Source organism: Thrips palmi, unplaced genomic scaffold, assembly GCF_012932325.1.
Source record: "Thrips palmi isolate BJ-2018 unplaced genomic scaffold, TpBJ-2018v1 HiC_scaffold_10, whole genome shotgun sequence".
In the NCBI taxonomy this organism is placed as follows: domain Eukaryota; kingdom Metazoa; phylum Arthropoda; class Insecta; order Thysanoptera; family Thripidae; genus Thrips; species Thrips palmi.
The window spans coordinates 13,191,936-13,204,284 of NW_023144621.1; the positions used below are offsets into that span (position 1 = coordinate 13,191,936).

The 12,349-nt window shown below is 55.6% G+C and overlaps 2 protein-coding genes across 2 annotated transcripts; one reads left to right on the forward strand and one right to left on the reverse strand.

The window, feature by feature from the left end:
- The first annotated feature begins 200 nt into the window (after window positions 1-200).
- LOC117654444 (venom acid phosphatase Acph-1-like) lies at window positions 201-10,713 on the forward strand. Its single transcript, XM_034401079.1, has 7 exons — window positions 201-515; window positions 6,772-6,873; window positions 6,944-7,195; window positions 7,486-7,677; window positions 8,126-8,249; window positions 8,672-8,871; window positions 9,838-10,713. The coding sequence occupies exons 1-7, from the start codon at window positions 216-218 to the stop codon at window positions 9,979-9,981; spliced, it is 1,314 nt and encodes a 437-aa protein (XP_034256970.1). The 5' UTR covers window positions 201-215; the 3' UTR covers window positions 9,982-10,713.
- An 82-nt stretch (window positions 10,714-10,795) lies between these two features.
- On the reverse strand, window positions 10,796-12,276 carry LOC117654445 (probable chitinase 10). Its single transcript, XM_034401080.1, has 3 exons — window positions 12,158-12,276; window positions 11,463-11,679; window positions 10,796-11,251 (listed from the first exon to the last, which is right to left on the reverse strand). The coding sequence occupies exons 1-3, from the start codon at window positions 12,162-12,164 to the stop codon at window positions 10,960-10,962; spliced, it is 516 nt and encodes a 171-aa protein (XP_034256971.1). The 5' UTR covers window positions 12,165-12,276; the 3' UTR covers window positions 10,796-10,959.
- Between the last annotated feature and the right edge of the window lie 73 nt (window positions 12,277-12,349).

The window sequence follows — 12,349 nt, forward strand, 5'->3', positions numbered from 1 at the left end:
ACATACACACACGAGCCCCCCCCTTTTTTCATACACACGTACACACATTCGACACTCACACTATCACAAACGCCCCGACACAGACACCTGGTGGTGGTGGGGGTTGCCGAATGGCGTTGGTTGTGGCTGTGCACGGCGTGGCCGGTGGCGGCCGGTGGCGGCCGCGGACCCCTACAGTGGCCCGCATGGCGGCCAGCGCGGCCAGTCGTACAGGCATGGCCCGCGAGTCGACAGCAACCTCCTCGAGCGCGGCTCTGTCCCCGGCGGCGTCGTCGTCGTCGGCCTCGGCGTGCTCGATGTCGCCCGGACGGCGGGGCCGCGGCGGCGCGCTGGCCGCCGTCGTGCTGGTCCTGCTGCTGCTGGGCGTGCTGCAGGCCGCGCAGGCCGCCGCCAGGATCCGCGACCTGGACGACGCCCTCGTCGGCGACATCAAGGACCTGAAGGACATCCGCGACAACCGGGTCCGGCCCGAGCAGGGCGGCCACAGCAAAGACGAGCTGCTGCTGGTGCACGTGGTGAGTGCGTGCGCTCTCGCGCCCAAACTTCCATTCATTCGCGCCCAAACTTCCATTCATTCGTGCCCAGACTTCCATTCATTCGCGCCCAAACTTCCATTCATTCGCGCCCAAACTTCCATTCATTCGCGCCCAAACTTCCATTCATTCGCGCCCAAACTTCCATTCATTCGCGCCCAGACTTCCATTCATTCGCGCCCAAACTTCCATTCATTCGCGCCCAAACTTCCATTCATTCGCGCCCAAACTCCCATTCATTCGCGCCCAAACTTCCATTCATTCGCGGACAAACTTCCATCAAACTTCCATTCATTCGCGGACAAACTTCCATCAAACTTCCATTCATTCGCGCCCAAACTTCCATTCATTCGCGCCCAAACTTCCATTCATTCGCGCCCAAACTTCCATTCATTCGCGGACAAACTTCCATCAAACTTCCATTCATTCGCGGACAAAAGTCCATTAAGTGGCGGACAAACTTCCATTCATTCGCGGACAAACTTCCAGTCATTTACTAAACTTGAATTCACTCACTTCGCTCTACTGACCAGACTTCCACTCATTAATCAGCTAAGGTCCCACTCACTGACCTGACCAAACCTCCTCTGATTGGCCAAACTTCCATTCATTAACCAAACAACTTTTCATTGGTAATACTTCTATTCATTAACCAAACTTCAATTCATTAACGAAACTTGCAATCATCGCGATTCAACAATTCATACATCAAACTTACCTTACCATTATTAATTCATCATGTGGCCGCATGTGGTCTGCGCTGGACCTTTTTCATTTGCCGGATTACCACCGATCGTGAAACTCGCCCCTTTCGTCGTCCAAACTTAACCGTGTTGAGCCACTCCGACGCGCTGTCTCTGTCTTGCCCGCGGCGTCCGCGCACCTTCCATCCCTGCTGCTCCCTGCCTGCTCGGTCGCATGGCCCAGGCATGGCCCGCTCACCGGTGCAGCCGTCACTCAAAGCCAAGGCCCGCGCGAGTCTCTGTCGCACTCGCGGGGCGGGCCGCGGCGCGCGGTGGGTGCGACAGAGACGGAGGCCGCGCCCGGCCACGGTCCAGTAGAGGCCCATTGTGCTGGACGTGAGTGGGCGGGCCGGGGCGGGCCGGGGCGGCCGGAGGCAGCGGGTACTTTGCGGCTGGATTCCGACTCACTGTGTGTTTTGCGCTCCGCCTTTTCGAACCGACGACGGCTTCATTCGCGGACTGTGGCGAATCGAGAGGATCGAAAGAATCGAGAGGATCGAGCATAAAGGATGAACCGCGAGATTTGAGCCAACCTTGCACATTCCTGCGCGTGCGCGCGTTCATGCGTGCGCTGTGTGTGTGTGTGTGTGTGTGTGTTGTGTGTGTGTGTGTGTGTGTGTTCGTGTGCATGTGTCCATGTACGTGTGTGTGTGTGTGTGTGTGTGTGACAGGTATTATCACTCTCGTGATAGTGAGAGTGTGAACCCGTCCCTAATTAGATTCTCGGAGTAGTTCATGTCTAGAGATTGTGACGTCTGGCCAAAGTTCGGCGCGTTGTCGAGAGTTTCAGTATTGTGCTCGTTTTTAGGTTGGGGAAGTCACGCGCGCGCTTCGAACCGAGTGAGAGAGGATGGGGAGCCTCTGTCGTGGCGATTGGGTTAGGCCCATAACTAGCAGTGTCGGTACGGAGCCGACTGGGGGAAAGAGAGACAGAGAGAGGAGAACTGTCCCCCGATAACAAGAAGGAGAGGGAGAGGAACAAGGAAGAAGAGGGACGAAAACGATGCGCCATGCACAAACTATTCAGTTGTTCGAACAGCCCATTGACAGGCAGACGACTCGCCCGCGCGTCTGTCTGTCTGTCTATCTGTTTGTCTGTCTGTCTGTCTGTCTGTCTGTCTGTCTGTCTGTCTGTTTGTCTGTCTGTCTGTCTGTCTGTCCGCCTGCCCGATCGGGTAAACACGAATGTAGTCCAGTACACTACCCCTGATGGGGCACCACGGGTTCTCGCAGGTAGTTGGTTAGTGTACCTCAGTCAACCACGAGCGCGCGCGGCGAAGGACGACTTGCACTTTTTGCAGCCTGCACTGTGCGACTCCAAATTCGGGACGAGTCATTCCAATAATAATTTTGCAGCGTTAAAATTCACACGATCGGGGGAAAAAAGTGAAAATTAATCAAAGCCCTGGCGGAATTAAACGGATGGTATCAAAATTGAGGGCATCATGAGATTTTGGTTCTTCGGTCGAAACCCGCGTACTTAGCAAAATTCGATTTTAGAATCTGCGTCGAATTTCACTCTTATTGCCACACGCCACCAAACAAACACAAACACAAACAAACAAAAACACACGCGTGTTGTTCTGTTCCTTCTTTTACCAGTCTACCTGACGGCGCGCTGTTGTTGGCCCGCTTGACTCGCGGCTCCGCTCGGCGGGCTTGGCCGGTCGCTCAGCGGGCTCGTTGGAGGTTCGTGCCCCCCGCTATCGTGCACGCTAATTCCTCCCCCGCGGGCGTGATGGTTCGATGTCTCGATGCCTGTCTCGATGCCTGTCTCGATGGCGCGGCGATCGCGCCGACAGTTTCCACGGAGAATCGGCGCGATAAAGATATCGGCTACAGGGGCGTCCCGCGACTCGCCCTCCTGATGACGGACGTGGCGCGTGCCGGCCGGCAGTCGCGCCAACCTACTGCACTGCGAAAAAAAGAGAGAAAAAAGGGGGAAAAAGAAAAAAAAGGAGAAAAGCAGAAACGGAGAAGAAAGAAAAAGATCGGATTGTGTATCAGCCGATTCGGGCCCGCTCGTATTTTCGGAGAGTTGCTGCCATTTTCGTCGTGACGGCGCGGCACACTGTATTGTGCGTTTTAATGTGACAAAAAAGGACCGCAATGCGCGCTTATCGACGCTCGGAATCAAAACAGGGTGCGAAGAAGCGGACGAAAAAAGAAAAAGATGACCAGGAAAAACCTGGTAGTAGGCTCTAGAGATAAGGAAGTAATCGAAGTCATGCACCAACTCAAATAGTTCATCACGACCAACCAGACTACATCCTGAAAATAAGTGCCTGAAAACAACACTCGCAGCTCGTTACTTATTTTAGTCGGTAAATTTCTTAAAAATTCGTAAGCGGTTCTTCACAAGACACAAGAAAACGTGATACGATTGCACAAATAACTTGTAAAACTAAAGAACAAGCTGAGCAAAAAATCCGTTTTAACGCGCTGAAAGAAAGGTGGTTCTTGGCGGCACTCAGACAAAAGCTTGTCATTCGTTACTGCGATTCGAGATTGAGGGATTTCCTCTTCTCAGAGTCATGATCAGCACTTGGCTTGCCAACACCTGCCGTCGCCCCACCTGACTTGACAGGCGAGGTGTTTGCGTTCAGGTGCTCTGCTCTTCTTTGTCGTTCTTTGCGGCGCGGAGTGAGTACACACAGACACTCCGTGTGCACCTCGGTGTGCACTCTGTGTGCCGTCGGGGCAATTAGAAGCTACACTGCCAAGTCGCAATGCGCGCAGCGAGCTCGTCTGTCTGTCTGTCTGTCTGTCCATCTAATTGGTAACATCGAATCACCGAAACGACGGCCAGCCGAGGAAACCGCACGGGTGCACGCACCACACACACACACACACACACACACACACACACACACACACACACACACACACACACACACACACACACACACACACACACACACACACACACACACACACGTGCGCAAGCACGTGCGCGATACAGACTTGTCCAAAATGTGTGAGAAAGAGAATGTGCATGTGTGTGTGCGTGAGTGTCGGAGTATCTCGTTCAGTCCAGCCGCAGCCGACAGTCGTCTTTTGCACGTTGCCTAGACACCGCGTCGTCTGGCGATGACGCAACGTCACGACGTAAACTTTGACATCTCCCCCTCCTCTCACCCCTCCGCCGCTCGACAGTCGTCGACACCCCCACGCCCGTGTCTCGTGATAAGCGGCTCGAACCGTGTCCGGCAGCTCAATGAGTTTGCATCACTCCACGCGACGCGCCCGCCGCGACTACAGCCCCCCCCCCCCTCCCCCTCGGGGGTTCCCGCCGCACCAAGCAGCACCAAGCAGCACCCCGACCCCGGCAACGCCAGTGCAACGCCACTGTCTGAAAACCGAGACAGCCCGGCAGACTGCTTCCGAGTAAAAGTGGCTTTTTTTGGGGTGTGTCTCGCTCGCTGTTCTCACGCACTGCTGGCCAGAGACACCAGAGGACCGCAGCGGCGCCAAATTTCTTGACGCGTTTTGAGCTCCAGAGTCGCTGATTGGGACTCGAACCGAACCTGTGACCCCCACCAATGGACTACTCTCCGAACGAGGATTCGATTGGTGGGGTCACACGTTCGCTTCGAGTCCTGTTTAGCGACTCTGGAGCTCAAAATTCGTCTCGAGTTTGGGCCGCGCGGTCTTCTGGCAAATCCACTGTGTCGCTTGGCGTTCCGCAGGGCGGCAGAGAAAGATAGACAGACCGTGGCGGAATCGGCGGGCAGAGCGTCTGGCACGACGGGGCGCGATATTGGGTCCAAACGCGGAAGCAGAACGAAAGAGGGGGGGAGGGCACGTGCCTCAGCGACGAAAGTGTACCATGGCCAGGGGTGTGGACCACCGCCTGAAAAAATGGACAAACACAGTTCGAGAGAAACGAAACTAGCAGGGAAAGTGGCAGGGCAAAGGGGAAGCTGATGGGGGATGGTGGGTGGGGGAGGGGTGCTGGAGAAAGGCGTCGCAACGCGTCGCGCATACCTGCGTGGAACATCACCCCGCACACACACACGAACAACGCTCTCACACACACACTCACACACAGAGAGATATGACCGCACAGCACGGGCGACCGCACGCGGTGAATGTGTGGTATTTGGATTCTGGCCATTCTGGCTCGCGCTAGTTCGGACTGGTCCGGGGCTGGGCGTGCCACCGGGGCGCGGCGCGGCGGGGCGGGGCGGGGCGCAGCGGGGCGTGGCGCGGCGGGGCGGGGCACCGCTGGACCAGACAGAACACGCGAGTGCTCGCGACCGGAGGTCACGCCCTGCTCTGGACGGTGGCTCAACTGCGCACCTAACTGAACCACCCCCTTTTCCGAATCCCCTCCCCCCAATCCCACCTAACTGGACTTTCCCTCAGCAAAGTCCCAAAACCCTTGTCTGTCTTCAATATCCACGTGACTAGCGGTGCTCCAACCACTCCGACCCAACTAAAAGACCTAACCCTTTTGAAAGTCCACTGCGCCCCTGCACAGTAAATGTCTTACGGTGAAAGGCTGCACCTACATAATATGGTGGAGATTTTCTCCATAATACCAACGAAATTCGTGAAAATCTCCATAAGGTACAGTGAATTCTCGATGGCATGTTACGAAGTCAGCTGCACCACCATAATATGGAACATTTTCACCATAATATGGAGAATCTTCACTGTAGAACATTTAGAGTGTGGCATGCCTTGTGCAATTCAAGTCGCAGAGGCGAGGCGATTTCTTCACCCTGACTGGTGGCGTCGCCGCGCCGCCGTCTGCGGAATTGAAAAATTATTGCGAATATGAAAACACCCCAAGATTATTGACCTGGGAATGGTCAGTGGAAAATAACGACACCAGCGCGGGGCAGTTTTGTTGTTGCTTTTTTAGTCGCCTTTTTCTTCGTCGCGAAAGAAAAAAAGAGCAAAAATCGGGGCAATCTAATTCGGGCCGTCGAAACGGGAGCCGTGCTGTAACCCGGTTGAAATTTTCCACAACGGTCGTGCACCAGTTTTTTCCGACAAGCGGGGGCCGGTGGGGGTTATCGCCGAGAGGACAATTGCAGGCAGGGCTGAGACGGCTGAGACAGAGACCGCTCGATGATGAGGGTTCAAAAGAGACAGAAGACCGCGGCGTGCCCGATCAATTTAGCTCGCCGGCTATTTCAGATTGCGATACGGGATTCTCGGGACGGATTTATTTTTAAGAAAGGCAGCAAGGGACTTCCTCGCGCCTCGACTCAGTTTAACGAGGCTAACTCGCTGCAATTATCATCAATTGCGGCCCGGCTCATTCGTCTAGACACGCAGCCGTCAAAATAGAGCAAATAAATCGAAACGCGCTATCGGCCTATCGAAGCGTTTCCCCACCAAAACGACGTCCCCGTTGGCTATCGCTATTCCTTGAAACTTTGATACAACCGTTTTCCTTTTCCCTTCCCAAATTATCACTTCCTCTAGCGATACACGCGGAATCAAATTTTCCATCACTCACTGTCGTTTTCTTCTCTGTGCAGATGTTCCGGCACGGTGACAGAACCCCGGACCCGCCCACCTACCCCACGGACCCCTACGGCAATTTCTCATACTTCCCCTTCGGCTGGGGAAACCTTACTCCGGTAAGTCCGAGGACCTCAGCAGCGCTCGCCAGCGCCGTTCTAACCTCCACTAACCTCAAAATGGTCCCAGGCCGGCCGCCGCACGGAGTTCCGTCTGGGCAAGTTCCTCCGGCAGCGCTACGAGGACTTCCTCGGCAGCTACCGGTCCGGCGTCGTGTACGCGCGCACCACGGACTGGCCGCGCACCAAGGACTCCATGGCCCTGGTGCTGGCCGGCCTGTTCCCGCCCGCCAAGCAGAACGTGTGGGGCCACGACGGCGAGGACCTGGGCTACCACTGGATGCCCATCCCCGCCGACACCAAGCCCAGGGACCAGGACAAGGTGCGTGCCCCGACAGCGGCGCGGCGCGGTGGAGGCGGTCAAAATCCCTTGACGCGTTTTGAGCTCCAGAGAAGCTAAGTGGGACGCGTGTGACCCCACCGATGGACTCCTCGTTCGGAGAGCAATCCATTGGTGGGGTCACGCGCTCGGTTCGAGTCCTGTTTAGCGTCTCTGCAGCTCAAAACGCGTCCAGAGTTTTGGCCGCCGGCGCCGGTCTTTTGGCCCACTGTGAACGCCGAGTCCGACTAACCTCAAAGCGCCGCCGTCCCTGACGCCATTGTCCGTTGCAGCTCCTCTACATGTGGGACGTGCCCTGCCCCGCGTATGACAAGGAGTTCCAGGACGTCCTGGCCTCCCAGACCTTCCAGAAGCAATTCCGCGGCAGCAACGAGCAGCTCATCAACTACCTGCAGAAGTACTCCGGGGCCCAGATCAACACGCCGGAGGACGTGTACAACATCTACCAGGCTCTGCTGGGTCAGGTGAGCAGTGCGGCGACGCGACGGAGGAGTCACGGGTTCGACCACCACCCCAGCAATCATGAATTTCGCATGCCTTGCCTAGCGAGAAACCGTTTGCTGAGAACGTCAGGGCGCGACTCGGAATCTATTTCTGGTCCGCTTTTCCTTCGAGACAAACATGCAACGGCATTCCGTCGGCAGTGCCACACCGCCAGTGCACGCCGCGGAGGTGTGACGTGTGATAACGGAGAGAGAGAGAGAGAGAGAGAGAGAGAGAGAGAGAGAGAGAGAGAGAATGCCACCCACGCGGATGCAGAGTGCCACCAGTTGCGCTCTCTCTCTCTTTCTCTCTCTCTCTCTCCCTCCCTCCCTTTCTCTCATCTCTCTCTCTTCTCTCTCTCTGTCCCTCCCCCTCCCTCTCCCTCTCCCACTCCGTTTTCGTTTTCAATTGAGTCTCGATGTTTCACAGAGCGGGTTCAACCTGACGCTGCCGCACTGGACCAAAGAGGTCTTCCCTGACAAGATGAAGCCCCTCACCGCCCTCTACTTCGAGGTGGACTCGTGGACCCGGAAAATGCAGCGCCTGCGGGCAGGTGAGACAGAGAAAAAGAAATAGGAATCGGGGCGGGCGCGAACTTCAAACTGCAGAGGAAATGTCAAACACACGGTTCGCGGCGAGGTAGGCAACCCAACGCGCTTTGGACGGGAGCGCGATGGAGTGCGTTGGGTTGCCTACCCTGTCGGCGAAGTTTGCCGGCGTTGCACAGTGGGCCACAAGACGGGCGGAGTCGGTCAAAGTTCTGGACGCGTTTTGAGCTACAGTGTCGCTAAACAGGACTCGAACCGAACGTGTGACCCCATCAATGGATTCCTCGTTCAAAGAGCAATCCGTTGGTGGGGCGACACGTTTCAATCGAGTCCCATTTAGCGACTCTGGAGCTCAAACCGCGCCTGCACCGGTCTTCTTGCCCACTGTGCACTGTGCGTTGCTCACCGTCGCGCTGTCCCACCACAGGCCCGCTGCTGAAGCGCATCCTGCACACGTCGGTGTCGCGCGCCGAGTTCCCGGACCGCAAGCTGTACCTGTACGCCGCGCACGACAACAACGTCTCCGCCTTGCTGCGCGCGCTGCAGGTGTGGCAGTCGTCGCTGCCGCCCTACGGCACGGCCATCATCGTGGAGGTCAGGAAGAAGGCCGGCCAGGTCGGAGTCCAGGTCAGTACAGTCGCCATTGTCCGACACCCGGAAGTGGGGCACGGCCGTCGCTCTGTTCCTCTCGCACCCCAACGGCACGGCCCGTGAGTGCGAGAGAGACAGAGCGGTGGCACTTGCGCGGCCGAAGCACTGTTGGGAATCGCCGGCCAGACGGTGTTTATCGGGACCCGCCTCAAAGATCACGTCGGGGAAAAAACAATGACCGGAGGCAAGGGTCGAACTCGCTACCTGTCGCGTCAGAGACACTTGTCTTATCCGCGTGGCTACGGCTCGCGATCGTTTGCCGGTGTGCACCGCCGCAGCGGCGGAGCGATGGCAGAAGGGAATGACCGGCTGGCGATACCCCACGAGCGGAGGGCAAGCGGCCCAGTGTCTCTGGCGCAAAGAGTAGCGGCGCCGCCTCGGCCGCTGTGGCGTGTACTACGCCTGCCTTCGTCGCTCCTCTCTCTCTCTCTCTCTCTCTCTCTCGCACATGAGTCCGACGGAGACAGCGACACAACGCCCGCCGGGTGGGCAACCTAATCGCCACTGGTGTGTGCATTGCAACCATCGCACAGTGGGCTAGAAGACCGGTGGAATCCTTGATGCATTTTGAGGTCTATAGTCTCTATGTGACTCGAACAGAACGTGTGACCCCACCCATGGATTCCTCGTTCGGAGAGCAATCCATTGGTGGGATCACACGTTCGGTTCGAGTCCCATTTGGCGACTCTGGAGCTCACAACGCGTCTAGAGTTTTGGCCGCTTCCACCGGTGTTCTGGCCCACTGTGCGCATACGTCGATTAATCGGCGTTGTTTCGATTGCCGATTACGGAGCATCGTATCGGTCGGCTTTTCCATTATTTTAGTAATCGGTCGATTTCGATTTTGACCAATAATCGCACAGGCCTAGATTCACCGAGGGCGAACCAAAGCCATGGTCTTTCCGCGGCACCTCTCTAACGTGCTCTTTCGCCTGTCTGCAGCTGTTCATGAGAAACTCGACGGCCACGGACGACCTGCACAGCCTGACGCTGCCGAACTGCGAGCACTTCTGCCCGCTGCACCGCTTCGTCAAGCTCACCGAGGAAGTCATCCCGGACGACTGGGAGGCGGAGTGCAAGAGCTAGGCGCAGCGGAGCCATGGCGTTGCCGAGCAGCGGAGTTAGTTTTAAGATTCAGGCTGTGAGATTCGCGGCGCTGTTAGAGGTTTCTTGTGGCCGACGACGACTATTTTGTACAGCCAAAAGAGAAATTGTTCTTGTTTTGCGTTTGGGATCAAACATTTTCGGTCGAACCGGCGGATTTGTACAGCTGGTTCCTCAAGAAACTTTTAACAGGGTTGGGGTGGGGTGGGGGGTCCGGTGAGATCGCCGCAAGTTAATTTTGTGTAAGGGGCAGCGAGGCTTCGGGGGCGTCCCATAGCGAGGTGTGGAAAACGATCCTTGTTTCCAGGCTATGTATGGATGAGCCGTGCAAAAAGTACCTCATCGTTTTCGGACGCCCCCGTGTCACTTCTACAGTATTCCGAGTTTTGACCGCGGGCCGGTCGCTGGTCAGATCCACATTCACGTCCACATTTTCATCGCGCCTCCCTTGTTGTGTTCGCTCTTCCCATTAGCGTAGAGGTCTGAAGACATTTCGGCTCTTCAAACTCATCGTCCACGCTAGCTGGATTCTAGCGTTGGTCCGAACGGTCAGGTCACCGAGTGACGCCTTAATCAAGTCATTGTGATTCATTCACAGCGTCACTTCAGTTTCATCCATGTCAACTATTTAATTTTAACTGGTCACAGTTACGATGGCCACTTACTTCCTTCTAGTTTTACGTTATTCTCGAATTATATTATTTATCAACCACACCGGGGCGTTTCACTTTAAACCCTTCCTTCCTCCGCACCAGTAAATCACAGAAAAAAAACAGGAAATTTAAAAGAATAAGGATCCAGAAGGACTTGACTGTTTTTTTTTAAATGCATGTCATTTACTGCAAATCACTACAATTTACTACAATGCATGCCATTTACTACGATTTACTACAAATACTACAAATAAATATTGTACAAAAAGTAAAAAAAACAGGCAATGGGATTGCAGCAACCTGGTTGTTATTCCTCGGATGCACTTGATGCTATGATGTACGTCGTGTCTTCGGGCGTTGTGTCGTCAGACGGTGTGTCCTCAGACGGCGTGTCCGCTGGTGTTGGCGGCGTCCGTGGTGGCCTGGTGACGTCGGGCTCCGGGGTGACGGTGACGTACTCGGTGGTGGTGGACGGCAGGCCCGGTCGCGGGTCGCAGTGGCTGAGCTCCGGCCAGTCGCAGTACTGCTTCTCGTAGTTGAAGTACAGCCCGGCGGGGCACGACATGACCGTCTCCCTGGGGCCGTCGCACACGATGAACCTGCGGAAAAACAACAACATTCAGATGACGAGTTTGTTGTTGTTGCTTTCGCCTTTATGCCGTTTCAGCTGCATGTGTTTGCCATGCATGTGCACTGAATGGGTCCGTGTTTTCTTCCCATTGTCAACAACTCCGATACTACAACGGCTCGAACAGAATCCGCACAATCCCAAGATTCAAAGGTAAAACTTGTAAAAGTGGGTTCACTCACCGGGTACAAGTGATAGGGTCGATGATCATGAGGTAGTCGTTCTTCTCGGGGCGCTCGGCGCACGAGGCCGGCATGGTGGGCGGGATGTCGGTGGGCTTGGTGTAGGGCGTCTCCGTGGTGGGCTCCACCACGGCCCAGGACCCTCGCCTTGGGAGGAGTCCGCCTGGCAGGGCGGACGCGGCGGCCACCAGGAGGCACAGGGTGACGAGGAGGTGTCCTGGGGGAAGCAGATACTATTAACAACAAGGCCCAGGCCTGCAGACAAGATGGCACCGAGGTTGTCTCTGAGGCTGCCTGGCCTCCAGGCGCCGAGGCCTGTTCGACCCTCAGGTCATACACTCTGACAACCTTGCAAACTAGTTAGGCCTTGCAAAGAAAAGCAGATCGTTATAACGAAGTATTTTGAGCATACATAGGCTTACAAAGAAATTACTGCGTAATTCACGAACGATTTCTTCGTGTAACAAAGTAAATTAGTTTGTACTATGTATGCTCAAAATACTTCGTAAGGTTCCAAGCCGGTAACACAGAGCCAACAAAATTATAAACGAAAGCTGGAACCTTAGCACAGACTGCAGGTCATTGTCCACGAAGCTAGAAGAAGAATCTCGAACTTCGGCTCAGGCTACAGGCCATTGCCGATAGACTTAGAAAAAAAATCTCGATCCGCAGCGCAGGCTGCGGGCCAGGCTTACCTGTCATGTTGAGGCGAGCTGCTTGACTGATACAGCCAGCAGGGCTCCTGAATCTGTATTTATGGCGCGATGCCTTATCTCTAGTTTCCGGCTAGGTGCGGCGAATATCGAAGGATTACAGTATTTGCGTCGCCAGAGAGACACTCCGTGAGTGTGTGTGAGTACGTGGGTGTGTGCGTGCGTGTGTTAGAG